Genomic DNA, 23,506 nt, shown 5'->3' with positions numbered 1-23,506 from the left:
AAGATAGAGATCACAATGTCCAAAATCCACGACGTACAATTATGGAATATTTGTGAAGAGAATGTTTGGTCTGATGTGGGACAGCATCGGTTTTCTGGCCCTGCTGTTTCGGGCTCTAGCGCTTCGGAGCTTGCCTGTTGTGCGACGTCATGCTGGGTCGCGCCATTCTTGAGCTCTCTCGTCTCTAGATTACCAAGATCCTGATCAATTGATTCTTCAATTCTTCAGACACTCAGATCTCAATCATGTTTGCGCGACAAGCATTCAGAGCGGCACAGCCGTTGAAGACTGTAAGGTTTCTTGATTCCTAAGCTCCTGTTGCTGGTTTTGTGAAAATAGCTCTCGATGCTTTCCTCGCAACAGAGCAATTGAGGAGCAAGGTGAATTAGGACATATCTAACATATCCCCAATTAGCAAACCCGTCGATACGCCACCGAGCCTTCAACCGGCGGATCGAATACACTCCTCTATGCTGGTATCGCAGCAGCACTTGCAGGTGGAGGGTATTATTTCTACAACCAGGGAGACAATGCTGCCAAGGTGAAGGGTGCAGCAAAGGATGCTGAGGCCAAGGCTAAGCAGGATGTCGGAGCTGCCAAGGGCAAGGTAGAGGGTGCTGTGGGCAAATCTGCCTTCACAGGAGGGGACCAAGGTTTTATCAGCTTGAAGCTCGAGAGCGTCGAGAACATCAACCACAATACCAAGAAGTTCAGATTTGCTCTGCCAGAGGAGGATCAAGTCAGCGGATTGAAGGTCGCTTCTGCCCTTCTTACAAAGTTCAAGGGCCCAGAGATGGAGAAGCCAGCCATCAGACCATATACTCCAGTGAACGATGAAGGTATGGAGCTCTGATACTTATGCTGGGTTGGTGCTGACAATACCATAGATGAGCAAGGATACTTAGATCTGTTGGTCAAGAAATACCCCAATGGCGCTATGTCAAGTCATATGCACGATATGGAACCTGGCCAACGCTTAGATTTCAAGGGCCCAATTCCGAAATATCCTTGGGAAACGAACAAGCATAAGCACATTGCCCTCATCGCTGGAGGAACCGGAATTACTCCAATGTACCAAGTAGCCCGTGCTATTTTCAACAACCCAGAAGACAAGACCAAGGTCACACTCATATTCGCCAACGTCACTGAAGAAGACATTTTGTTAAAGAAGGAGTGGGAACATCTGGAGAACACATACCCTCAACGATTCCGCGCATTCTACGTTCTGGACAAGCCACCAAAGGAGTGGAAAGGCAACAGTGGATACATCACTAAGGAGCTCTTGAAGACCGTTCTGCCCGAGCCAAAGGAAGAGAACATCAAGGTTTTCGTCTGCGGACCTCCGCCAATGTACAAGGCTATTTCAGGCGTCAAGAAGTCTCCCTCTGACCAAGGCGAGCTTGACGGTAGCATTCTTGAGCAACTCGGATACTCCAAGGATCAGGTGTACAAGTTCTAGAGGAAGCGAGGCATATTGATTATTTGTAAAATAGACAGACATAGATCATGCAAAAGCCTAAGATGATGATTCATTCCCGTTACATACCCGATTTCTGCTTATGTGATGTGATCGAGGATATGATTATTCCCGACTTGACAAAGCTTATTTCGACTTCTTATTTCCTAGTCTCAAGCTCATGGCCGATTACCCGTGAATGCGGTATGCGGGCAACTCCCGACAGGCTAAAATGAGAATTTCTTAAGTCATCTTCCAAAAGTGGGAAAATGCTCCATCGACCCAATGACATCAACACAACAAAGTCTCGAACTAGACTTACAAAGCTGTTTGAGCATGGCGCACGACATTTCAAAGGGCGTACTACTGGAACTAATTCTGTAGGCAGAAGATCTCTTCATTGTCATGTTATTTCTTTCGTCCTTTGTATCTCAATTGCTTCATTTGCAAGATTTCTGGAGGTGCTGTACATAGTGGGAAGTCCCCAAGATGCAGTCCTACCTCGCGTACAAGCGTTTTGGCAAGAATGCCCGAGATCAATACGAGAGAGACAGGAAACGAGCAGAAGCTCTTTCGAGGGGAAACGCAGAGAACGATGTCCAAGCACAAGGGGAGCCATTAGGCCAGCGACAATCCTCAATTTATTCCTCACATACCGAGATCCCATCTCCACCAGGCGACCAAAGTCCAGATACCCGCGATCCAGAGAAGGGAGAACAGCCAAGCGAAGATGGAGGAGAGATCGATCACGCTCCTACCATGGAGACAATCCACACTACGCACAGTTTCGGCACAAGAATGGGACATGCGATGACAGGTATCGAAGTCAGAGAACTCAGCAAAGAGATGACAAGACGACGAACCAGAGCATCAGGACGAACGAATGCGGACGACAAGCAGCCTGAGAGAGAAAAAGTGTTTGTAGTAGGCTACGAATCGGAAACAGATCCCATGGACCCGCACAATTGGTCCTACACCACCCGAATCCTCGCAACGATAATGATAGCCTGGATTGGATTCATCGTCGGCTTTGCTTCCGCTGTCGACTCGGCGGCCCTGACTCAAGCTGCTAAAGAATTCGGCGTCGCTGAAGTCACGGAATCTCTTGCTACGGGTCTCTTTCTTGTTGGGTTTGGCTTCGGTGCTCTATTCGCTGGACCTATTTCTGAGACTGTGGGAAGAAACCCTGTGTATATTGTTACGTTGGCAATATACATGATCTGGATCATGGCTTCTGCTCTGGCACCGAATATTGGAGCTCAACTCGTCTTCCGTTTCCTAGCCGGATTCTTTGGTTCTACGCCACTCACTTGTGCAGGTGGCTCGATCTCCGACCTCTGGAATCCAATGGAGCGCGTTTACGCTTTCCCCGTATTCGCGAATGCTGCATTCATGGGCCCAATCTTCGGTCCAGTTGTTGGAGGTTTTGTCGGCCAGTCCACACTTGTGAGCTGGAGATGGTGCGAATGGATCACACTTATAATCTCTGGAGCCATCCTAGCCCTAATCCTCCTCTTTCAACCAGAAACATTTGCTCCCATCCTCCTATATTGGAAAGCATCCCACCTCCGCAAAATAACAGGAGACTCCCGCTACGTCGCCGAAGTCGAGATCCGTGCCGATCCCTTCTTCACACGTCTCTTGCACGCTTTGTACAGACCATTCCTTCTGACAATCCGAGAACCTATCGTCGTCCTCTTCGCTCTGTACCTTACCATCGTGTACATCATCCTCTTCACCTTCCTGGATGGCTATACCTACATCTTCGGCGACACCTACGGTTTCAGCGAAGGTATAACCGGGCTCGCCTTCCTCGGCATCGCAATTGGACTCTGTGGCGCCTCTGTCCTAGTTCCCCTCATCCACCACTGGGCAAAACGGGACCTAGCCGCCCTGCAAGCAGCACACGGCCCATCCGCCAAACTGCCTCCCGAGAAGCGCCTCTGGTTCGCCATGTTCGGCGCTCCTGCCGTCCCAATATCCCTCTTCTGGATGGGCTGGACGAATTATCCCAGTATATCCTACTGGAGCGGCCTTTTAGCTAGCGTGCTGTTCGGATATGGAATCCTGTGTATCTTCATCAGCAGTTATCAGTATATCATCGACAGCTATGAGATGTATGCTGCGAGTGCGTTGGCCAGTTTGACGCTGATTCGGTATGTGGCTGCAGGATGCATGGTTGAAGTGGGAATTCCGTGAGTATTTCCTTTCCTTGAGTTGTGAGGGCGAGAAGTGCTGATTGTGATGAACAGATTTTATGAGAATTTGGGGGTGCATTGGACGTTGACGATCTTGGGAGCTATTTCGGCGCTGATGGTTCCTGTTCCGTATGCGTTTTACAGGTATGGGCCGAAGATAAGAAGTTGGTCGAAATACGCTCAGAATAATAATGAAGAATGATCTTGGATGGGCTTTGAGAGAGGCGAGATATAATGTATGTATGCGCAATTTGGGGTGTAAATATCTGGCGAGGAGCATTAGCACGGTGTTGGTGGTCATGTATTCAGAAATATGGGCAAGCCAATAAAATAATGTAAAGTCATCGATTTGCTTGATTTTATACATATCCTAACAAGGATCTTGCTTGCACGCTGAAAGTGTAATTCGCAAAGGTATCCGTCCCGCCCCTCCTATGAACACCGTGAAATAACCACCAAAGTGCAAAGCAAACTCCGTCAACATATTTACGATCCTCTGTTGCGGCCAGCGAACCCCACGAACTCCTGCGCCTCGAGGATTCTCAAGTACTCTGCTGCATTTCGCCATCTGGTTTGAAGTCGTCTCAATGACAGTCGAATCGATTCCAAAGCTGCCTGTGAGGCCGCGTCCCCATTCTCTCGAAAAAGCCATGCATAGTTGCATGCGGCCGAATAAAGAGCGTCCATGATGATAGGACTGACCCTATCCAGATCATGCGGCATTGGACTTTCCTTTGTAATACGATCCGAGAACTCCATAATGCTGAGCGATACCCACTTCAGTCCATCAATAGCCTGTGCCTGCATAGCCTGCTCCTCAGCCGTGTCAGCTTTACAGCCTTTGGGGCACGAATACGATTCGCAAAGAGTGCAGAGCGCACTATATGTTAATGCCAAAGGAGCAGCGAAAGCCAGGAAATCTTTCGAATTGTTTGCTTCCACCAAGAGAGTTCGGGCCAGTAATGAGATTTCAGAGTACAGTATGGAAGCCTCGATAAATCGAGGTTTTTGCGGCTCATGCGGATCAGCAGGCTTCGAAACGTGATTGTGCTTAAGGACTTTTCCTAGTTGGACGAATGCTTGGCATAGACGAGGGAAGGGTGCAACTGGATCCTCAAGAGGGTTCGAGACTTTCTTTTCCATTGCTTGCAACTCTCCATTCTCCTACACGTATATTAATTGACGAAACAACATGAACCGAGTTCGACAACTTACCCATGCAGTGTCGTCGGCAGGCAGAAAGTCACCTGCTGTTGGCTCTTGAGAGTTCATGATATGACCTTGGCTGCCAAGTGAGACGATTCTGCACGTGATGAGTCAAAATAACCTATGTAGGTAGCTAAGAGACTTACCTGTCTGTCAACAACACACCCCACCAGGTTCGACGTCTCTCTTCTCGCTCGGTCCAAGTATTCTAATGACAATTGTAAGTAGACTGATATGGAGGAGGCAATTGGTGTTATTAATTACCAGTGGTCCCAGTAGTTGTGCTGCTTCCTCATGGCCATTGATACCTAACATGTTTCCATATCGCAGACACCAGCCGGCCGACATCCATGCTGCGGGATAGACGGCTTGACTATATTCATACCAAGTGACAAGTAGGTTTGCTTGAAGCACCAGTAGAGAAGCAGTACCGGTAGCTTCCATCAAACCAACGAACCGCTTAGCAGACAAATAGATAGGATTATGAGCGCAATCAAGTCCGTCTTGTGGCTTCGAGGTGATGAGCTTCATGCAAAGGAACAAGAGTGCCAGATCTGGGCCACCTTCCCACATGGGGTTTTGCATGTTTCGTGTCAATCGCTTTTCAGAAACAATGGGCAACCACTTGTGGACAGTGGAGAAGTACTCGTTAATTGTCACACTGACCGAATCTCCGTTTCCGAGCATTTCAAGAGCGTCCTTTTGAAGTCAGCAGGAAGATAGGGAGCAGCAAAGCAGAGACTTACAACAGGAATCTCCACTGAAGGCCTGGGTACATTGATGCTGGAATAAATTAGCATTGTTGAACAGGATCCGCGTGTCTACGTACCCGCCGCTCTTGAAAGAACCATTGTCAAGGAATGCAATGACAGGGAATCTGTTTTGTAGGCCTTGCCAAGGTATGTCTTGCAGAGGTGTATAAACAGGAGCTTGAGGAAGACCGTCCGAGCTGGCCAACCCCGAAGCTGAAGTTTGGTATGGACTGGGCTGATTCATCACGCCACCCTCTCCCTTTAATATTGACTCAAGTTTCGAGACCTGCCGTTGCAGAGCCATGAAGTCTTCGGATGTTGGTGGAGGGGATGCGTCGGAGTAATCACAATGGCGGTTCATGCGCTCGCACAAGCCACAAGCAGGCAGAGTCTTGCTGCATTTGCGCTTCTGCTTTCTACATGACATGCATGCTTGAGATGCCTTTGGCACTTGAGGTTCTGCGGGTGCATTACCATTCGGGTTTGCATTACCGTTCGGGTTCGCATAGAGGCTCATGGTGAATCTAGCGGGGTCGCCCCGCTTGAACACGAATGGATGCGAATTCTGACAGTATTATGTGAACGCGAATGAATGCGAATTCTGACGATATCGTATGAACGCGAATGGATGCGAAATCTGACGGTATCTTGTGAACGCGAATAGACGGGAATTCTGAGGGTATCGTGTAAACGCGAATAGACGCGAATTCTGGCGGTAGCCATTGGGTTAGCATAATGAGTCGCTCTTGTTGCAAAAGCATCGCCTTCGCATCAGTAATTGAGGCGCATTACAAGCACATACCTCGAAAGAATCAAAGCAAAATGTAGTTGATCGAGGATAGCTCGGACAGGAAGTTGGATGCGCTGAGTCGGCCGCAAAGACGGGGAAATAGGCGCTTATGTACATGTAGCGACGACGATAAAAGGACGCTAAAGGGAAGCGAGCAGGGATACCGAGGTTTACCCGAACAGGATCGATTGGAATGGCATCAGGCCACAAGGCATCAATCCACACAATATCGCTGCAGCAACTTTTAGCTACTCGTGCCACTTTAATAGTTGTACTTTAGTTTTGCAAAGCATTATACTTTAATACTATGCGATAATTAACTATACTGAAAGATTTCTATACTATATTTATTTAATTTATAATTAATTTAAAACAAATGCACTTTTTAGAATTCCAAAAAATTGTGTTTTGCGTACACTATTAATACACTTTTGAAGGTTGCACCCAGATTCTTCTAAGTCAAATCCTCGCTCGGCTAAAGCGGCATGACCCCGAGCTTTGGTGTGGTGCACAAGGCACGACAAAGGTGTTGGTGCCTTGTGGCCTAATGCCATTCTAAGCGATTCCACACGAACATCAGTTCCGGATGTCCAGCAATGATCTGGACAATCAACAGCTGCTTTCATCTCTGCGACTATTAAGTTGGCTCTCACTACCATGATATAAAGAGTTACGTTCTCTTACGCCTAGGGTCAGCCAAGTATGTTACCAGAAAGAAAGAAGTTCTCTTGTCATATCAAAAGCTTGATTATGAGTCAAGACACCAAGCTTTCAGCAGATACTATGAGCTTTTCCTGCTCAGGAAAACATGATCAATACCTGTCATCTAGTTGTGTATTCTATGTATCTCGAGAGAGATTACCAGATTCATGGGTGTACAGAACATACAAACTCATCTCTATCAGGCCAATTGCTGCTTATAATTAGCGACACAAAGCGCTACTTCACAAATCCTGATCATACAAGCTAACATTCTGATTCTAAGAAAGCTCGGTCATGCTACTTGTGTAGTAAGAGCTTCTTTTGGAGAGCAGTCACACAAGAGGTTTCTCTTTGATATTTCACGCGTCACGTGTGTGGTCTGGGCGAGAGCGTTGAAAATCCAGTAATCTGTCATTCTGAAATGTTTCAACATGATTGAGACTGCATGTCCATTTTGAAACACCTGTCATATCTTGAAGATAACGGCACATGAAGAGAGCATAGTGGGTATCCGCTGCTGCAAATTGTTATGATTCTGTCCACGTTGACCACAAAGATTGAACTGTTAAAGCGTGCTTTATTCCTGGTGTTGTTTTAAGCGAACTTAAAACCTTGCATTAAAAGTGAATTGAAGAGTCGCGTCATACATACGATGAAGTCACATTGTAGACGAGGAAAAAAAGAAGAAAAAAAATATATCCACCTGAATGCATGCATTAACAGGAGCAGTTTGACCCAGGTTCCCAGTGAGGTTTTCGATGGCCTTGTGAACGTAAGTTACATGCCATTATCTCCCTAAGCAATATAGGGTAGATGGACAGCTTCAAAGGAACCAAGACCTTATGTCTACGACTTCAGAAGGGTCCCCCTAACTGGCAGGGAACATAACTATCATAAGAAAGCCATTACGGTTAACGTGTTGAAACATTTAATCAAACCACACCACCAGCTTGACTTTTGGTGTCAGAGAAAAGCCTTATTTTATTTAATATGCGAGGGTGAGGCTGGCGTTAGCTCCGTTCGGATTTGCGCAAGGCTGTGGAAATCCTCCACATAGAGAAGTCAATACTTGTGAAGGCAAGAAATTATCAGAACCTCTATAAACTAATCACTAAGCTTTCAAGATCAAGAAGTGCACATTGATGAAATTCTTAAGTAGATACATACTTTTCAGTCTGCATTGAGGAAGTTCATCTTCAATTGTCTACCACTCTTTATTTACAATGTAATCAAGCATACATTCTTCATATTCTGCCTTACCACACCCACTGATCGATGCCATCGCCGTTATCCAGTCCCAACTTTTTCCACCAGAAGCTGCCTCTCAAAGCTGCAAGGCCAGTCAATCGATCTGGACCTGAATTACCATGTTGCGCGCTCAACCACGTGACTAGAATCTTAAGACCCTCTGACCACCTATTCGATACCCATCTCACTGTCAAGCCCAACCTTTCTATTGAGAGCTGCCTCACGGAGCCGCATCAGAGCCAATTCAGCAACACGCTTCTGCGTCACCATTATTTTTATTGCATCACCAATGTCCGATTGCAGTTTTACAAGAACGTTCTTGTCTAATCCATTAAGGCCCCCTGAATCAACCAAAGTGTTCCAGGCCGTGATCTGCTCCTGTATATCTTGATCATACAAGCTGTGAACGAGCCAGCCACGACGAGTCTCGGTAGCTACGTATGTGCTTGCGGCCAGTTCATCTTTGAAGACGAGTCTGTCCACAAATTCGGCGCTCGGCTTAGTGTTCAGACTTCGTCTAAGAGCTTCGCGGAAGAGAAACGATAGACTGCATGAGAAATAGTCGGTTATTGAGTTTATGTTCGTTCTAGATTGTTGCTGTCTGTCGACATTCGCAGGGGTAGATGTTGGTTGCGCGCTACCAGGTGCGGTATGATGTTGCTGACCAAGGTTTCCATGCGACTCTCGAGAAGGAGAAGTACCTCTGGACCAACTGTCATCTTCGAGAGCCGTCCCGGTCTCGGAATTCTCCATGTATTGCCCGAACTGACGTTTCCGAGTAGAGCGGAATGACTCAATCTCCTCAGGAGTGTTGACTTCCCAGGTAGGACTCTCGAGAACAGATCTCGTAGGGAGCACTTTTCGAGCTGGCGTGATCGGAGTATCATTGACAAGAGGAGGATCTCCGAGTATGACGTCTTCAGCGAAGGTGACCTTCAGACCCTGACGACGAGAGTGGCGCCGAGTAGGAGGAACATCTGGAGGGTCGGTGGACATCAGGGGAGGATCTCCAATCATACCGTTCCGTTGGTCTCTTGCCAGGAGAGTCTCTGCAGCACCACGGGGAAGAGACTGATAGGGGGCAATATCTTGCGATTCGGAATATGCACGGAGATGAGGAGGTGGAGAAATGTGCGAGGCGGCTTTGTCAAGAGGTTGTGCCGACGGTTTGGCTAGGACGGATTGTAACGAAAGCCCCCGCTCAGTCTTGGAAGTCCGGTCTATTGTCTGTTAGAGAGCATCTGTCCTTGGGTAGAAGGAAACATACTGGTTCGTCTCTTTTTGCTCCTATATTGTGGAGGCATGTGTTTTGAATTGGAAGGTGGAAGGGGACTAAACGTATTGGAATAGAATCTTGTTAAGCAGAGGCGATGACGTCCGCTAGGCGGTGTAATAGGATTTATAAAGCTAGGCAGTTAGCCCTCTTTTATAGTAACGAGTGTCTGTAACTTTCAAGGACATCAATACGAATTGCCAAGGACGGACTTCCGAAATCTCAGGGCTTATCTCATCCCGCGGCAGATTTTCACAGCTGTCATACGCAATTGCATTCTTCTTCCTCCTCTTTGATTTTGTAACAGTCACATTCGTCCGTTGTCTTTCATTCTCTGTTATTAGCATGAAAGACTTCGCTAGCTCTAACCTTGCTACCGGTTCTCTCTCGTCCTCAGAGTGCACGAAGAATCCCAAAACTTAACTAAGTATTCCACCTTCTAAGAACATCCTGACAGTGACTGCCGTGAATTTTGAAAAACCACTTTCAATCATCAACTGAGTAGATGAAACCCAATTGTGCCTTCCTCCAGAGCACCTTGTTCAAATTCGAAGAGTGTGACAAATGCGGCTAAGGTGCCAACACTTACCTATAAAGAGATGTTCGCCCAGTGTCTTTTGCTGTTTGTGACGTCAGGTCCAAATTTTGCTGTAGAAAGTCTTCTTATATATCGGATAAAATACACTAGTCCTAAACTGGTGCAGAAGCTGTTGATATCTTTGAAAGGAATCCAAGAATTTCCCACCATCGAAAATCCTAACATCATCAGCTCTCTCACACTGGTCCAGATAGTGTTCACGAGATCCAAGGGAACAATCCACTTCGAGCATGCTACACGCGACACAAAACTGGAAAAATTGGAAAATTGGCAGGGTTATCTTTGAGGACTGGATTTTACGATGGCAGGATGCAATGGGACGGAGCAGGTTGATGTGAAACGTGTTGTTTCTTTTTACGGCGGGAGACTGTTTGAGAATGATTCCGAACTAAAATATGTGGCCAAGGGTTGCTCATCGGGCCAACAAGAGCAAGAAGATGTTGTGGTTGCGCAAGGAGCTAAAGTCATGCATTTCCCAAAAAAAAAAGAAAAAGGACTTGATTACTCGAATAAGTTCATATTTTCGGGTGAATCAACACCTGAATATCGCTTTGATTATCTTGTACCCCAACTAAAAGTCACTCGAAGCAAAAAGAGGAGAGTCATCTCAAGCTCGGAAAGTCAATTAAAACCTTTGGGAATATCGGTTGCTGCAGCAAGTTGATATCTCTTCGTCATAGTCTCCATTGATTGTGTATAGAGGTTTTCGGGACATCAGAATGAAAAGTCCATTGCTCTAATCCTACTTCTCTCGCATGCAATATATGAAAAGATTTACTCTCGTAGTAGTATCATCCATTGAGTCCGATCATCAAATGACATGGGAGAAGGGCACACGTATTCGACCAGCAAGACCGCTGAACTACAACCATTTGTAGCTTTAGGCTGACTGATTTTAATCACATCGAGCCCAACTTCTCAAATCTATGATTCATACCATATATTTCCGTAAAGTACAATGGTAGTCACTAGGGACATGTTCATCTAGAACTTCTCGATGAAAGGCCTCAGGTCTATTTCCTGGCTGAAAGCCGACTTATGTTGCGTATGGAGGAACCAATAGCTCTCGGCAATCTTGCAACGAATTAGCATCAACGTCAAACACAGACATCTGAATTTGCTTACAGCATAAGGACTGATCTTAGTCTCTGGAGTTCCTTCGTTGCGAGGATAATATGTCGCATCGGGTACATCAATACCGCCATCAATGATTGCATGAGCGACATGCACTCCCTGCGGGCCAAATTCTCTTGCCAAAGACTGTGCCAAGATGCGCTGTCCAGATTTACCTGCGGCGATAACAGACCACAACTTCGACCCTCTGATAGAAGCAGTTGCGCCTGTTACTATCAGACTAGGTGGGTGAGGAGAGCCCTCCACTGATTCCAGCAACAGAGGGATCACGCTTTGTCCAAAGTTAAAGAGTCCATGACTAGAGCAGACATTTCGTCAGGTACGCAATAAAAGTGACACTGGGTCGAGTGAGACTTACATGTTACCCTTCAAACTCACATCGAGATCCTCTGAAGTCAGCTCCAAAAAGGGTTTACGACTTGGTCGTGAGTTGGGTCGAATGTTGTAGATCGCCGCAGCCAGCTTTAGGCCGGGGATCTCTTTCTTGATAGTTTCGAATGCCGCTTTGAGGGCAGCCTCGTCCGTTGCATCGGCAGTAATACCAATTGCCTTCCTGCCGCCCTTATTGATCTCCGCAACAACATCTTTATAGCTCTCAGGGGAGCGAGCAAGCAGAACAACCGGATAAGCTTCTGAGAAGCGGATGGCTGCTGATCTCCCGGTACCAGGGCCAACACCGGCAACAATAGCGTAGAATTTGTCGGATACCGCCATATCTTTTATGGAAAACCTGGTACGAGTCTTTAATGTTTTTCAAAGAAGCAGAAACATGAAATCAGATTATGCTTCTTGATGTTATTATAAATTCGCTTCGCCATGAATCCGGAGAATGTCGCCATTGTTACCCCTCACGCAATCTGACTTGCTTTGTAAACAGGTACCTACGTTCAGGTGCGCTGCCTCTTTAAGTTTAGCGCACCCGCTTCGGGCATGTCGCCTTGCTTACCAAGCCGCTGCTTTTGACGACGACTACAAGAACCCCTTCTTCCTTCTCAAATCTCTCGACTGATTCCAATACTTTTCACTCCCGCTCATGCGAGGCTCTTTCGTAATGAACTCCAGCCCTGCTAGATTCCCCAACCGATCTTACGAGTAATACTACGTATGATTACCTCTTACGAATCCTGATGGGCTTCAGTTCTCGAGATCCCATCAATTCAAAGTCGAGATTCAATTAATTCCAAGAAGACAGGAGCATTAGTGGGGAGTATCACGATTCTTTTCGTGCTGAATATTTTAAACAGAAGTACTGCACACATTAATGCTCCATTTTGATTTCTTCATAAGGGACCACGGCCCAAAGTCTTCATCTTTGAACCTGAAGAATCTAGTCTTGATTAGAATAAATGTGAATATGAATATACAAGAAACATTTCAGGCTAGTGAAGCGAAAAGAGGGTACCCAATGTATAGATATTATGAAATCCATAGAACTTGGCCGATATCCCTCTATACTGCTCGTCTGTCTAGACACAATTTATTCGTCCAATCTTTCTCCCTAAACGGACATCCCCATCCTTCGAGAACAAACAGATCTTGCTAACCTTCTCGGCTATTCAACCTTCTTTGATGAGCTCCGCTTTCCGTCTTTTGGAGAGCGGAAGTAGCTTTTTACGAAGAATCGTACGAACAACATGGTCAGCGGTGTCAAGTAGAGCACATTGAACCAAATGGCAAATGTTTCGCCGCTTGTATTGATGCATGAGACTGTTTGGTACGCAGTGTGATGTTTCAGTGCTGCAGGCGAACCTTTCGGACTTGGGACTTGAATCGGTATGATGTAGGCGATGAAAGAGTGGATGGCAGCGTAAGAGGCTCCAACCAAAAATTGGATAATTTGCATTGTGGTAAGACTCTTTTTCAAAGTCTGTGGGATTGGAACAGAAAGAGCTGTTAAAGTGTAATAGGTGTACTACATTTATGAATTAGTCTTTGAGGGAAACTGAAGGAAAGAGAAGGGTATACCATCATAGTATGAATGCCGGAATTATACGCAACCCATGCCCAAATAGGTGGTGACATATATCGAATACCAGACCACATACACATCATAGCTCCGGCATGATGATAAGTCTGTAGAGTCGAAGATCTCTTTCCTTTGGCAATAATGATTGCCGTGTCAACCACTTCATAGAACTTGCTCAAATAGAAGATCCATCAATAAAATGCCAGACCCTCGTTCCATAACCGTCCTACATCAGTAGAACTTGTTGTGCCCGTAGCACTAAGACTGCTAGGAGTCGAAGGGTCTTCGGAAGTCCATCTGGAAGCTGTTACATTATATGCGATAGCATTTCCAAGCCCAGCTTCTCCATGCATTTTGCATAAACTGTCCACCGTCCCAGCAATTCCTCCCAACCCCGAAGAAACCGATCTATAAACAGCTTTCTTTTCCCCGAGCCTTTTCTCGACCTCATTCGCACAAAGACTATATTACCCCATCCTTTCTCCAGACTACCATTTTGTAACACAAAGCCTTCGCAGCTTACCCATCCTCATCTGCTATATAAGTCTACAATGATTCCGGACACTTTCAAACACGATTCCCCGGGGAAGACGCCTTCTGGCGGGACTATGTTCACACTATTTAATCGACTGCCGATGGAACTACGGCTGAAAATTTGGGAGGCTGCACTCCCCGGTCCGAGAGTCGTCAATATTAGAGAAAAGAGATTGAAGAGATCGAGGCAGGCAGAGGAAACGTTTCCTGGCCTTGCTACTTTCTCCCGCGACAATTTGGTCGGATTAACGTCAGACAGCAAGGCCCATCTCTGCTATTCGCTTGTACAGAATCCTCTAATATCGCTTTGAAGTTTTACGTCCCAAGTTTCGCTCAGGCAACTTCGATCCCGGAAACATACTTCGACTTCCATAAAGATACTTTATATCTTCGCTTCGACACGTTCACTCTGCTCAGCAAAGAACATTTGTTAGACGACTGGTTCGACAATTTTATGGGCGAAATAGAGTATACCTATGATCCGGACAACCTCAGCCGAGTCCAGAATCTTGCACTTTTGTTAGAGCCGAGTAGCCATACAAACTGTCATCAAATATTAGCTTTGATCCTAAGCTTCTTCGGCAACGTCAAAAAACCCACACTTGTAGCCCGCCATTTCGACTGGGAGGACGATCACCAAGGAGACATCTAATTTATTGAGCCTGTTAATGTTATAGAGACATGCCATAATTACGAAACCTTCTTTACGAAACCATTCCAGAACCAAGATGTACTCGACGTGCCTTTGGATGCGAACTTCGGCTCTACGATCGATCTCGGAAGATGTCTCGAAGAAAGTAGGGGTAGGAGAAGCTGGGAATATTTCTGAGCGCATTTTGCACTCTGGTTACTTTAGTAACATGATCTGAGGCGGCAAAGAAACTGCATGGAGTTGAACCTCAATGTGGCTTAATTGTGGCTATATGACATTAACCTCAGCACCGTCACACATCGCAACGCCGAGTTGTCTTCCGCTGGGTTTTTCAAACGACTTCATTGAGATTATATAATGGACGATATCCACCGTCACGCTAAACATGATCAAATTCGTGGTGGCAGATAGATGGAATGTGATCGTAATAGCTAGTCTAGGTGCGAAGCTTAGCATACTCTTCACCATCTTTAGACTTGGGGTGGAGCGGAGCAGGTTGCGCCCACGAACTCCGCCTCCGCTCCCGCATTTTACGGTCACTAGACTCCGCTCTACGGAGAAGTTGTTTGATTTTCTTCCCACAGCTACCTCTTCTCTTCAAAGCGACTAGCTACAAAAAGTATTCGTCTGCCCTCTAGTGTGAGCGGAGGGCGCTTGTTCCGAGTTTTTACGACGGTGCCCCACTTGAAGAGCGGATGATGCCCAACACAACGCAAACTGATGCAACACGTCCTTTCTCGACCCCAAGCCCAGAACATTGTACGTCCAGTTCTTTAGTGTCTTGTAATATTGCTAATATTGTTCCAGGTTGCTTTGCCACGCCTGCCACAGCCGTGATACGTCTGAAGTACGACACGATCTCAAAGTCGACACTTTCCGGCCCCATCATCTCGAACACTTTGCGGCGAATCGGCCTCTGCGGTAAAGCCGCATCATCCCATCCGCGGTCAGCATCTTCCCGGCTTTTGGGACACGGTTACTCGCGCCCACCCACGTACCCGGGAACTTGGGACGTCTGGGAGCTGGGAGGAGCTGCAGGGCAGCAACAATGCCAGTGGCAAAACTCTTCCGCCTTGCCTGAGAGACGGTCGTACAAGTACAACGTGGCACGCTTTGCCTGCGATCTTGTTACGGTCTGGTAAGCGAGTGCACAGCCTTATCTGGATTTTCATTTTTACACGGCTGCGCTCTTTTTCCCTTTTTCCCTCTTTCCCCATCATCTCCCTCTACGCTTCTTCCATTTTCTCACATTCTCCAGCCGATTGTTTAGTATGGAATCCAAGATGAAACGAAGAGTATCACCCCGGGTTGACAGCATGGAGCCCAATCCCGACATCTCTGACGACTCGGCCCTGCTGCAAAAAGCCAAGACGCGAGTTCTGCTCCTCTTCGACGAATTACCGGAATGGGCAAGGGACAACGAGTACATCCTTTCCGGCTGGAGACCTGAGACAAATTCGTACTGGGAATCCCTCATGAGTATGGGATACATCCACAACGAATCTGGAAACATATACACTCATTTCTTCGCAGCCCTATGGATGGTCGTGCTGGGGTCATGGTGGAGCGGCTATGCAACCGAGCGGTATCCAGCCACGAATTCCGACGACGCTATTGTCTTTTTCCTGTTCTTTCTGGGCGGGACGGTCTGCTACCTTCTTTCGACGGCTTATCATGTTTTCTCCAACCATTCGCATTCAACTCATCTATTTTGCCTGAAGCTTGATTACCTAGGCATTCTCACCGTCACTGCTGGATGTTTTCCGCCGGGCCTCTGGTATACCTTTCCGTGCGCTTCACGTCAAGTGAAATTCACCTGGATTGCTGTGAGTATTGTTTTCACAATCAGTTTCTCTCTCCTTCCAGTGGCCAAAGAAAACTATCAAGTTAATCAGCTTGTTCCAGGTCGACCTTACCGCCCAGTTCTGCGCTGCCCCTCTTGCTTTGTTTTCGAAATCCTTTCAGGCTCCCAAGATGCGACCCCTCCGTGGGTTCGTCTTTTCCGTCATGGCTTCTTCGGCATTCTACCCTATCATTGTAAAGATCTTTCAAGTTGGCTGGTTGCGGGCGAACGCTGAGTACGGAGCTTCGTTATACGGCTTGACTATCCTAATATATCTATGCTCTGTGACTACTTACGCGGTAAGTTTCTCTTCCTCCAGATGAGAAATTGGAACTTTGCTGATTTTTTTTGCAGCTGCGAGTGACAGAGGCATGGAAACCTGGACGCTTTGATATCTGGGGCCATTCGCATCAGATATTCCACGTGGGTATGGCGATTGGGCTTACAGTACATTTTCTGGCCTTCTTCAGGGCTGTCAATCAATTTTATGCTGTGAAGCACGGCCAATGCCCGGAGTGAGGATGGAGTCACGGTTAACACGACGGAAGAGGCTTAGAGAAAATCACCACTTATGTGACAACGTGCTTTGCTCTGGCTGGGAAATCTACATCATAGAATCAATCTTTCTGCGCAAACAGATTATCTTAGAAGACTAATTTGCGAAGGAACAGTCCACTTGCATCTTTGCAAGCTTAAAAACATATATTTCCTTTCACAAATGATGAAGTGAATTCGCGTGTTGTATCGATTTCTTGGAGCTTAGGTACCTTGTATTCAACTTCGAACAAAATGGTTACAAGTTAGTTCATCTATTGGTTGCGCGAGACATTTGGCCTAGTCAGTAAGTTTGCCAGATCTTTTGATTCTCTTAAAAGCAGCCTCGACTTCTTTATCTATCTTAGCAGATTGAACATTGTTATAAGGCATTTTGGCTAATTTGGATCGATAATTGTAGTCAAAGCAAGAGAACTAGAGAGCTTAGTACAAGCTGACGCGTAGACGCGTCAAAATCTTCTCTCTCTGTCACAGAGCTAGAGCTCAAGGGTTGATTGAGGAGGTCCTATTAATGCAATTCTAAGCTGGAGAGCTAGAAGGGCTGAATCTGAGGCTATATACACATCGATGGTCACGTGCTGTGGCCACATGCCAGTCAGCGCTGTGACACTCTCTTCTTTTCTTCTCTCCTTAGCTTAGTACAGGTTGCAAAAGTTGTGATCATAAGTAAAATGAATTACTCATTGATCTGACTACCCCTGCTCAGAATCTTAGGATATTTGCGGGATAGTGCGTTTTCAGAAAATGTCAGAGAATATATTCACTCGGCAAGCAACAACGCGTCGCCTGCACCTTACTCAAACTTCAAAGAAGGGAAATGATGGTGGAGCCACTTGAGTATAATCCATTGGTTTAAAACTAAATCACCCAGCCTTTGCCCTCCCCGTGCCTCTTTGCCCGTCTCCATCGATCTTCCACTCTGTCCCGTTATCTCTCAGCTTCTTGAAGCTTTCACTGCTTAAGCACTGTCATCGTACTCGACAGGGGTAAGAAGACCAGTCTTAATGTCGTAAATGAAGCCATGGCACTTATCGGCAAGCTTATTTGGGATATAGGGAGAAGTCTTCAAGAAGCGAATGTCGTCTCGAACACTTTGCCCAAGGCTATGTCTTAAATTAGTTATGATCCTTGGATACGTGCTAGCAGAATATATCCTACTTGTCAAATGCGCCAAATACCATATTATCAATCTCTAAGTGATCTGGTAGTCGGTCTTTGTGGAACTTGCGGATGTTGGCATCTTTGAAATGACTAGCGCCACAGTCTTAGAAAGAACTCCGAGTTAGCTCTTGGCCCAGACGCGCAACGAATATAGAACTTACCTGTATGATGAATCACTAGAACTGAAGTGAGACCAAGGAAAGCTTCAAAGAGCATGACCTCTTTTACAAAAGAATCATCGACTCGTCCAGCAGGACTGCGTGCAACGAGTATTTGATCTTAGTTGTTAGATTCTAGAAGTCCCTAATGGAGCGATAGCATACACACCTTCAGGCTTAGTCTGGAGGAAGTGGTCTGGATTGACCCGAAAATCTACACAAGTGACTTCGAAAGCCAATTTATCAGAGTCCGAAAACCTGGTAGATCAGTCTTTTGACTCACGGACTAAGGTTGTCTCGAAGACACCTCCATTTTCAACGACTTCTGCCATGGTTGGAAACGCCTGATGGTTTTCTGCGTACTTCCTAGGATTCGTCCGTCAAAAATCAATACACCCAGTTTGACTAAAGATTGATGACTTACTTGTTCCTTTGAAGGAGTTTTGCAGGAGTAATTATGGGCATGATGACGATTTATAAATTCTCAACTCTTGTATACCAAGTGTGCCTTGCCTATGAGTTGCGCTTTCGATGTATGTCGAGAAGCATCCTAGAGCTGGAATGAGGTAGTATTTATACACTTGAATCCAAGAAAGTCTGCTTATATGATGATCGCATTCAAGCTCGAACGCTCCTATATCCGAAATACTCGTAAATGATCACGAATACCAACCCTCATCATTGCAAGGACCTTTTTGATTCTACTGGAAAAAAGTAATCGTGACCACATGTCGAAGTATCTCTTCTAAGCTCTTACTCATGGATGGTAAGCACCGTGGAATTCTAAAACAGATTAAAATTCCCCTAAATGGCCCTTGGGTGCTGGCCAAGCTTCTGTTTTGCGGCAAAATTCCTCATGCAGTGGAACAAAAATCTGCCCTATGATCAATAAGCTATGCCTCCTGACGCGATGGAAACGACTTTTTACAGGTTTTATACTAACCAAAGAGTCTCTGGATTTTCCACAGATGTAGCTATCATTTGCTCCATTCGACGTGATGTGTAGACGTCGCTTTATGGTTTCAGTCGGATATAGGATTTATCCGAGCTGTGGGCTGATTACTCCACATTGGTGTTGCCATACAGCCCCTCGAAACTGGGCTCTTAGAAGCCACTTAAGGGTTGGGTCTTTTATTCTCTATTTGCATTTCAAATGGCTTACTTTGCTTATATCGCCCTTGATTGGGAGATAGGTCGAAGCCGCTGCGCAAACTATAAGTAGAAGCTCAGACTCCAGATCAGGAACCATTTCCTTCCCCAACTGTCAATTGCAGCACAGTATTCTTGGCAACTCGTTTGTTTGTACCATCGCCATGTCTTCGAACGCCACACTTCCGGACCTAGCCAAAGCCGGCATCAGCTTGCCAAATACACCTCTAATTAGAGGTGCTTTGGGTCACCTCAAGAAATACACGAGCCCGACCACCGTTAATCACTGCATCCGCAGTGCATACTTTGCCATCTTACTGTCGCGCAAGATCCCACGCAGCAGCTCCGAACCACTCGACGTCGAGCTGATTGTATTCTCGACTATCATGCATGACTTGGGCTGGGCAACCGACAAGACATTGCTTTCCAAAGACAAGCGTGTTGAGGTGGATGGCGCAAACATGGCCCGCAGTTATCTCGAAGAAGTCAAGCTCTCAAATGGTTGGGACAAGCATCGGACTCAGTTGATGTGGGATGCCATCGCATTGCACGCCACGCCATCTTTTGCACTGCATAAAGAGGCTGAAGTAAAGATTGCGCATATTGGCATCATGGCTGATTTCTGGGGGCCGAATTACCCTGGTTACCCAATCACGATCGAGGAAAACAAAGAGATCGTGGACGCCTTTCCTCGTCTTGGTTTCAAGGAGCAGTTCCTTGACATCATGTGCGGTCTATGTGCTTTGAAGCCTGGAACTACGTACGACAACTTTGTGGCCGATTATGGTGTTGAATTCGGGCTCGATGGTAAGGGGACTGACAAAGAAGATTTTGCGAAGAAGCGTTTCGCGCTGAGTTCTCCACAAATATTTTACCCTGCCATTGGTTCATATGAACAAGATGGGGATTAAGAAAAATGTCAATCTGCGTTTCTCCACAGCGGTTCAAATGCTTTTTCGTGTATATCGATGTTTGATTTCTAACCCAAGCTATGGCTTATTGCCTTCTGGTGTTTACTACATTCAGATCATTGGCTCTGAGAATTCCTGCACTCTATTCAGCATTGGTGACCATTCTACAATTTCTCAAGATCACAAATAAGATTCCACTCAGAAAAGCATTCTGAAGTCAGGCATGAGCTTATAACTACAAGGAATAGGTGGTTGCTTTACGCTCAAAAACTCGTGTGTGATTCGGCGCGCTCTACGTGCATCATCCGACACATGTGTCCATGTTGAACACGACGCCGGAAAAAAACCCAGAATCGTTTCACTTGTTGATAACTAGCTTCGTATACGGCTGACAAATGTATATATTTTCAGAAGATGCTTTAAAGATTGGGCAGATACAGTGAGAGCTGAGTCGACAAAGTTTGAGGCAACAAAACGGGACGGATACTTCTCGTAAAGCTTGATCGTAGGAGAGGCTATGTCTCAGGCTTTCTGCAATACTACACTGCGCCCAAGCTTCTTTCTATATTTCTGCGTGAGCCCGCGCGTTCCATCGATACGCTTGGAAGGAAGGGAATAACTGCATGCATACATCGAATCCTTCCCGAAAGCTGCATAGAAGGCTTTCGATCACACCGCAGAATTGCGGCCGAAAAGTCCCATTTTAAAATTTTGTGGTGTCAAGCACGATGCTTACATGCCGTGCTTGGACCCACGTGGGAGCCATAGGCTTTTGATTTCCTGGGACAGGCTGGGGGGCTGAGTTCATTGGAACACGCCATAAATCTTCAGACGACCACTATACGCCAAACGGTGCAAGTGGCTTTCAATGTACACTTCAGCTAGATATCCGCCTTCTGAATTATTTGTAAAGTCATTGTGGGGTCTGCAGAGATAGTCATTGCGGAAATAATAGAATGGGATGAACGAGGCTGATTGACAGATATATAATATAAGGTACAAGCTTGATGTTTTCGCGGTTGTCCTCGAGCAAGTGATCAGGAACATGTCAAACCAAATCTGCAACACGGCAGACGACGATACACTTGGTAAGTGCGAGAAACATTGATTCTTGCAGCAAATGCTTATTGTTACAGCTATCACCAGGGAATTGCCGATGATTGGTAAATTCACCTTTCATGACATCATTCTCATTACCGAGCTCGTCTGTGTTGTCATCACATTTGTTTTGAGCTTCTATCAAATCTTACGCCATGCACTCGCTTATACACGGCCAACAGAACAGAAATAGTGAGTATCATTTCTAGAAAGAATACCCGTCACACTGACACTTTCAGTATTTTGCGCATCCTCTTCATGGTTCCCCTATACAGCTTTGCGAATCTATTGTCTACTGAATTCTTGCCTTACGCAACGTATTTTCTGATTCTTTCATCATCATACGCCGCTATCGCTGTTGCGTCATACTTCTCGCTGCTTTGCCATTATCTCGCACCTGATGGAAACTCTACATCGTTGTTCTCTAACATTACGCCACGACCATGGCAAAATTGTTTCCCACTGCCTTTAAGATGGATGAGAGATCATCTCGGAGGACAAACTTACTTCTTAGCAACTCCGAATTGTGGTTTAAAGTGGTTTAAGGTGAGTTTGTCTTCGCTTTTGATTATGGTTATCAACGACGATTTGGATTTTAGATCAACTCCCTTGGAGTGTTCCAGTACTGCTTAATAAGAAGCCTAGCAGCGATAGGATGTATGATCACCGAGCCACTTGGTAGGTATTGTGGTGCCTCACTAAGTCCAGCGTACTTACATATATGGGTAGTATACCCCTCCCAAAATGCCAAAGGTTGAATTGATTGATCTTAGTCTCTCACTCTGAATGCGCTGTCAGCCACCATCGCCATGTATTGTTTAGATCAATTCACGTGGCAAATGAAACAAAAGCTGAGTGTTCATAAACCCACTCTGAAGCTATGGTGTGTTAAAATTGTGTTTGCTTTTTCTATGTATCAAAATGTGAGATTCAAGTCCTCGCCGATGAAGAATCGCAATTCTGATAAACTACAAGTTTATTCTGGCACTCATCACTACTGCTTGGATCCCTTCAAAGACCGCAGTCCGATTTGAGAGTTGGGATCCCATCACTGATGCTTTGCTGCGAATTGCTCTTCACCTCGATGCTGCATATGCACGCCTTCTCCTGGAAAGAATACGATGAACAGTCAGTCAAAGGAAAGCATCAAGGTGGACTTCTAGGCGGTCGTGCGGTTCTGGAAGCATTGAACATGATTGACATTGTCCGCGCCTGTGGTGCTGCCATGGAGTGGCTTTTAAAAAAGAAGAAAACAGATTGGGCACCAGAGAGGAACGAAGATGATATGAGCTTGAGTACTGCTCCCTTGTCCGAGGAAAAGTATTAAGTAATTCTGAGTTGAGGGGCAATCGAATGTCAGGCTGGGCAGATAAGTTGGCTGGAACCTGTATATACAAAGTGGGAGAGAAACATTGTGTAAGCAAAAGAGAGTTGCTTTATGTAGGGTCCAGTAAGGATGAGGCTAGACTGAAATTTTAGCGTGATTTACCTCCACCACTTAACCTTTTGGGGGAGGGAAAGTACTCTGAAAATATTCATCTTCCTCATTACGAACGAAACTTTCGAATCTTCATGCTGCCTCTCTTGATAGCTAGCACTCCACAAAGTTGGAGGGAAACATGGTCTGGAAAAGTAGTCCAATCATGAGATAATTTACTCAGTTGCATCCATATATTCATACTATTGTTTGAGTCTACAGGTGCAAGCAGCACTTTGGCTGTCAAGCGATCATGTGTACACCAAATACAGGAACAGTGTTCTAGTATGCAGTGTACTACTGAGCCTCGCGAATTTGAAATCAATTTCGCGGTTTTAAACTGGCGAGAATGTGCAGCGCTAGGCACGGGCCGTCGACATAGATCTTCAATGCCCCACATCCTCCAACGTCAGCGAATACAACTTTTTGCCAAACTCTACATATTCTACACAATTGATACTTAGTTTGTTTGCTTTGTCTGCAGATTTCTAGACTAGCACGGATATTCTATTCATGCTGACTTCTCCCCCTGGTGTCTCATGAGTCCTTGCCCGTGCCTACAATACCCCTCGCTCGCTTAAATGCTTGGCACATCCCCCTTTTCGTGCTGGACGAGTGAAAGGTGAAATCTTATCAAATGTAAAC

General features: G+C 46.0%; 11 protein-coding genes across 11 annotated transcripts; 6 read left to right on the top strand and 5 right to left on the bottom strand.

Annotated features, from left to right (window-relative positions):
- Positions 1-215: 215 nt before the first annotated feature.
- On the top strand, positions 216-1,459 carry LY89DRAFT_711471 (putative NADH-cytochrome b5 reductase 2; the record flags this gene model as incomplete). The annotated part of the gene is made up of 3 exons (XM_018217906.1): positions 216-290; positions 416-839; positions 888-1,459. Exons 1-3 carry the CDS (start codon positions 246-248, stop codon positions 1,457-1,459), a joined length of 1,041 nt encoding a protein of 346 aa, XP_018063202.1. The 5' UTR covers positions 216-245.
- A 388-nt stretch (positions 1,460-1,847) lies between these two features.
- Positions 1,848-3,998, top strand: LY89DRAFT_327211 (MFS general substrate transporter). Its single transcript, XM_018206758.1, has 2 exons — positions 1,848-3,651; positions 3,709-3,998. Exons 1-2 carry the CDS (start codon positions 1,946-1,948, stop codon positions 3,854-3,856), a joined length of 1,854 nt encoding a protein of 617 aa, XP_018063201.1. The 5' UTR covers positions 1,848-1,945; the 3' UTR covers positions 3,857-3,998.
- Positions 3,890-6,471, bottom strand: LY89DRAFT_327215 (uncharacterized protein). The gene is made up of 7 exons (XM_018206759.1): positions 6,415-6,471; positions 5,690-6,321; positions 5,607-5,643; positions 5,125-5,559; positions 5,007-5,068; positions 4,870-4,957; positions 3,890-4,818 (listed from the first exon to the last, which is right to left on the bottom strand). Exons 2-7 carry the CDS (start codon positions 6,127-6,129, stop codon positions 4,141-4,143), a joined length of 1,740 nt encoding a protein of 579 aa, XP_018063200.1. The 5' UTR covers positions 6,130-6,321; positions 6,415-6,471; the 3' UTR covers positions 3,890-4,140.
- A 1,889-nt stretch (positions 6,472-8,360) lies between these two features.
- Positions 8,361-9,656, bottom strand: LY89DRAFT_676737 (uncharacterized protein; the record flags this gene model as incomplete). The annotated part of the gene is made up of 3 exons (XM_018213618.1): positions 8,361-8,461; positions 8,541-9,572; positions 9,620-9,656. The coding sequence occupies 3 exons, from the start codon at positions 9,654-9,656 to the stop codon at positions 8,361-8,363; spliced, it is 1,170 nt and encodes a 389-aa protein (XP_018063199.1).
- Positions 9,657-10,896: 1,240 nt separating this feature from the next.
- LY89DRAFT_658558 (NAD(P)-binding protein) lies at positions 10,897-12,199 on the bottom strand. The gene is made up of 3 exons (XM_018212480.1): positions 11,716-12,199; positions 11,349-11,655; positions 10,897-11,297 (listed from the first exon to the last, which is right to left on the bottom strand). Exons 1-3 carry the CDS (start codon positions 12,069-12,071, stop codon positions 11,208-11,210), a joined length of 753 nt encoding a protein of 250 aa, XP_018063198.1. The 5' UTR covers positions 12,072-12,199; the 3' UTR covers positions 10,897-11,207.
- A 710-nt stretch (positions 12,200-12,909) lies between these two features.
- Positions 12,910-13,676, bottom strand: LY89DRAFT_741678 (uncharacterized protein; the record flags this gene model as incomplete). Its single annotated transcript, XM_018220740.1, has 3 exons — positions 12,910-13,269; positions 13,323-13,493; positions 13,554-13,676. 3 exons carry the CDS (start codon positions 13,674-13,676, stop codon positions 12,910-12,912), a joined length of 654 nt encoding a protein of 217 aa, XP_018063197.1.
- A 137-nt stretch (positions 13,677-13,813) lies between these two features.
- On the top strand, positions 13,814-14,222 carry LY89DRAFT_690819 (uncharacterized protein). The gene has a single exon (XM_018216176.1). The coding sequence runs from the start codon at positions 13,875-13,877 to the stop codon at positions 14,166-14,168; it is 294 nt and encodes a 97-aa protein (XP_018063196.1). The 5' UTR covers positions 13,814-13,874; the 3' UTR covers positions 14,169-14,222.
- Positions 14,223-15,825: 1,603 nt separating this feature from the next.
- Positions 15,826-16,871, top strand: LY89DRAFT_599099 (HlyIII-domain-containing protein; the record flags this gene model as incomplete). The annotated part of the gene is made up of 3 exons (XM_018210072.1): positions 15,826-16,335; positions 16,415-16,651; positions 16,707-16,871. The coding sequence occupies 3 exons, from the start codon at positions 15,826-15,828 to the stop codon at positions 16,869-16,871; spliced, it is 912 nt and encodes a 303-aa protein (XP_018063195.1).
- A 903-nt stretch (positions 16,872-17,774) lies between these two features.
- LY89DRAFT_711466 (carbonic anhydrase) lies at positions 17,775-19,190 on the bottom strand. The gene is made up of 7 exons (XM_018217905.1): positions 19,170-19,190; positions 18,651-19,105; positions 18,510-18,592; positions 18,396-18,452; positions 18,230-18,346; positions 18,066-18,171; positions 17,775-18,010 (listed from the first exon to the last, which is right to left on the bottom strand). The coding sequence occupies exons 2-7, from the start codon at positions 18,689-18,691 to the stop codon at positions 17,866-17,868; spliced, it is 549 nt and encodes a 182-aa protein (XP_018063194.1). The 5' UTR covers positions 18,692-19,105; positions 19,170-19,190; the 3' UTR covers positions 17,775-17,865.
- A 164-nt stretch (positions 19,191-19,354) lies between these two features.
- On the top strand, positions 19,355-20,286 carry LY89DRAFT_658553 (metal dependent phosphohydrolase; the record flags this gene model as incomplete). The annotated part of the gene is made up of 1 exon (XM_018212479.1): positions 19,355-20,286. Exon 1 carries the CDS (start codon positions 19,540-19,542, stop codon positions 20,284-20,286), a length of 747 nt encoding a protein of 248 aa, XP_018063193.1. The 5' UTR covers positions 19,355-19,539.
- A 1,045-nt stretch (positions 20,287-21,331) lies between these two features.
- On the top strand, positions 21,332-22,711 carry LY89DRAFT_741674 (DUF300-domain-containing protein; the record flags this gene model as incomplete). The annotated part of the gene is made up of 5 exons (XM_018220739.1): positions 21,332-21,374; positions 21,423-21,576; positions 21,624-21,930; positions 22,158-22,267; positions 22,360-22,711. 5 exons carry the CDS (start codon positions 21,332-21,334, stop codon positions 22,709-22,711), a joined length of 966 nt encoding a protein of 321 aa, XP_018063192.1.
- Between the last annotated feature and the right edge of the window lie 795 nt (positions 22,712-23,506).

This window comes from Mollisia scopiformis (assembly GCF_001500285.1).
Source record: "Mollisia scopiformis unplaced genomic scaffold LY89scaffold_31, whole genome shotgun sequence".
Taxonomy (NCBI): Eukaryota; Fungi; Ascomycota; class Leotiomycetes; order Helotiales; family Mollisiaceae; genus Mollisia; species Mollisia scopiformis.
Note: the sequence above shows the minus strand (reverse complement) of the source record. Positions and strands in the feature narration are given on the sequence as shown.

Bases quoted from the DNA above. Each gene is read 5' to 3' on its own strand.
- LY89DRAFT_327211 (XM_018206758.1), top strand. From the start codon at position 1,946: ATGCAGTCCTACCTCGCGTACAAGCGTTTTGGCAAGAATGCCCGAGAT. The intron at 3,652-3,708 runs GTGAGTATTTCC...TGTGATGAACAG, and splicing joins ATGGTTGAAGTGGGAATTCC to ATTTTATGAGAATTTGGGGG.
- LY89DRAFT_327215 (XM_018206759.1), bottom strand. From the start codon at position 6,129: ATGAGCCTCTATGCGAACCCGAACGGTAATGCAAACCCGAATGGTAAT. The intron at 5,069-5,124 runs GTAATTAATAAC...AATTGTCATTAG, and splicing joins CACAACTACTGGGACCACTG to AATACTTGGACCGAGCGAGA. The intron at 4,819-4,869 runs GTAAGTTGTCGA...ATATACGTGTAG, and splicing joins CTGCCGACGACACTGCATGG to GAGAATGGAGAGTTGCAAGC.
- LY89DRAFT_658558 (XM_018212480.1), bottom strand. From the start codon at position 12,071: ATGGCGGTATCCGACAAATTCTACGCTATTGTTGCCGGTGTTGGCCCT. The intron at 11,656-11,715 runs GTAAGTCTCACT...TGTCTGCTCTAG, and splicing joins GTGAGTTTGAAGGGTAACAT to TCATGGACTCTTTAACTTTG. The intron at 11,298-11,348 runs GTAAGCAAATTC...ATTCGTTGCAAG, and splicing joins CTAAGATCAGTCCTTATGCT to ATTGCCGAGAGCTATTGGTT.
- LY89DRAFT_690819 (XM_018216176.1), top strand. From the start codon at position 13,875: ATGATTCCGGACACTTTCAAACACGATTCCCCGGGGAAGACGCCTTCT.
- LY89DRAFT_711466 (XM_018217905.1), bottom strand. From the start codon at position 18,691: ATGCCCATAATTACTCCTGCAAAACTCCTTCAAAGGAACAA. The intron at 18,347-18,395 runs GTGTGTATGCTA...CTAACAACTAAG, and splicing joins CCTCCAGACTAAGCCTGAAG to ATCAAATACTCGTTGCACGC. The intron at 18,172-18,229 runs GTAAGTTCTATA...GTTCTTTCTAAG, and splicing joins TCTAGTGATTCATCATACAG to ACTGTGGCGCTAGTCATTTC.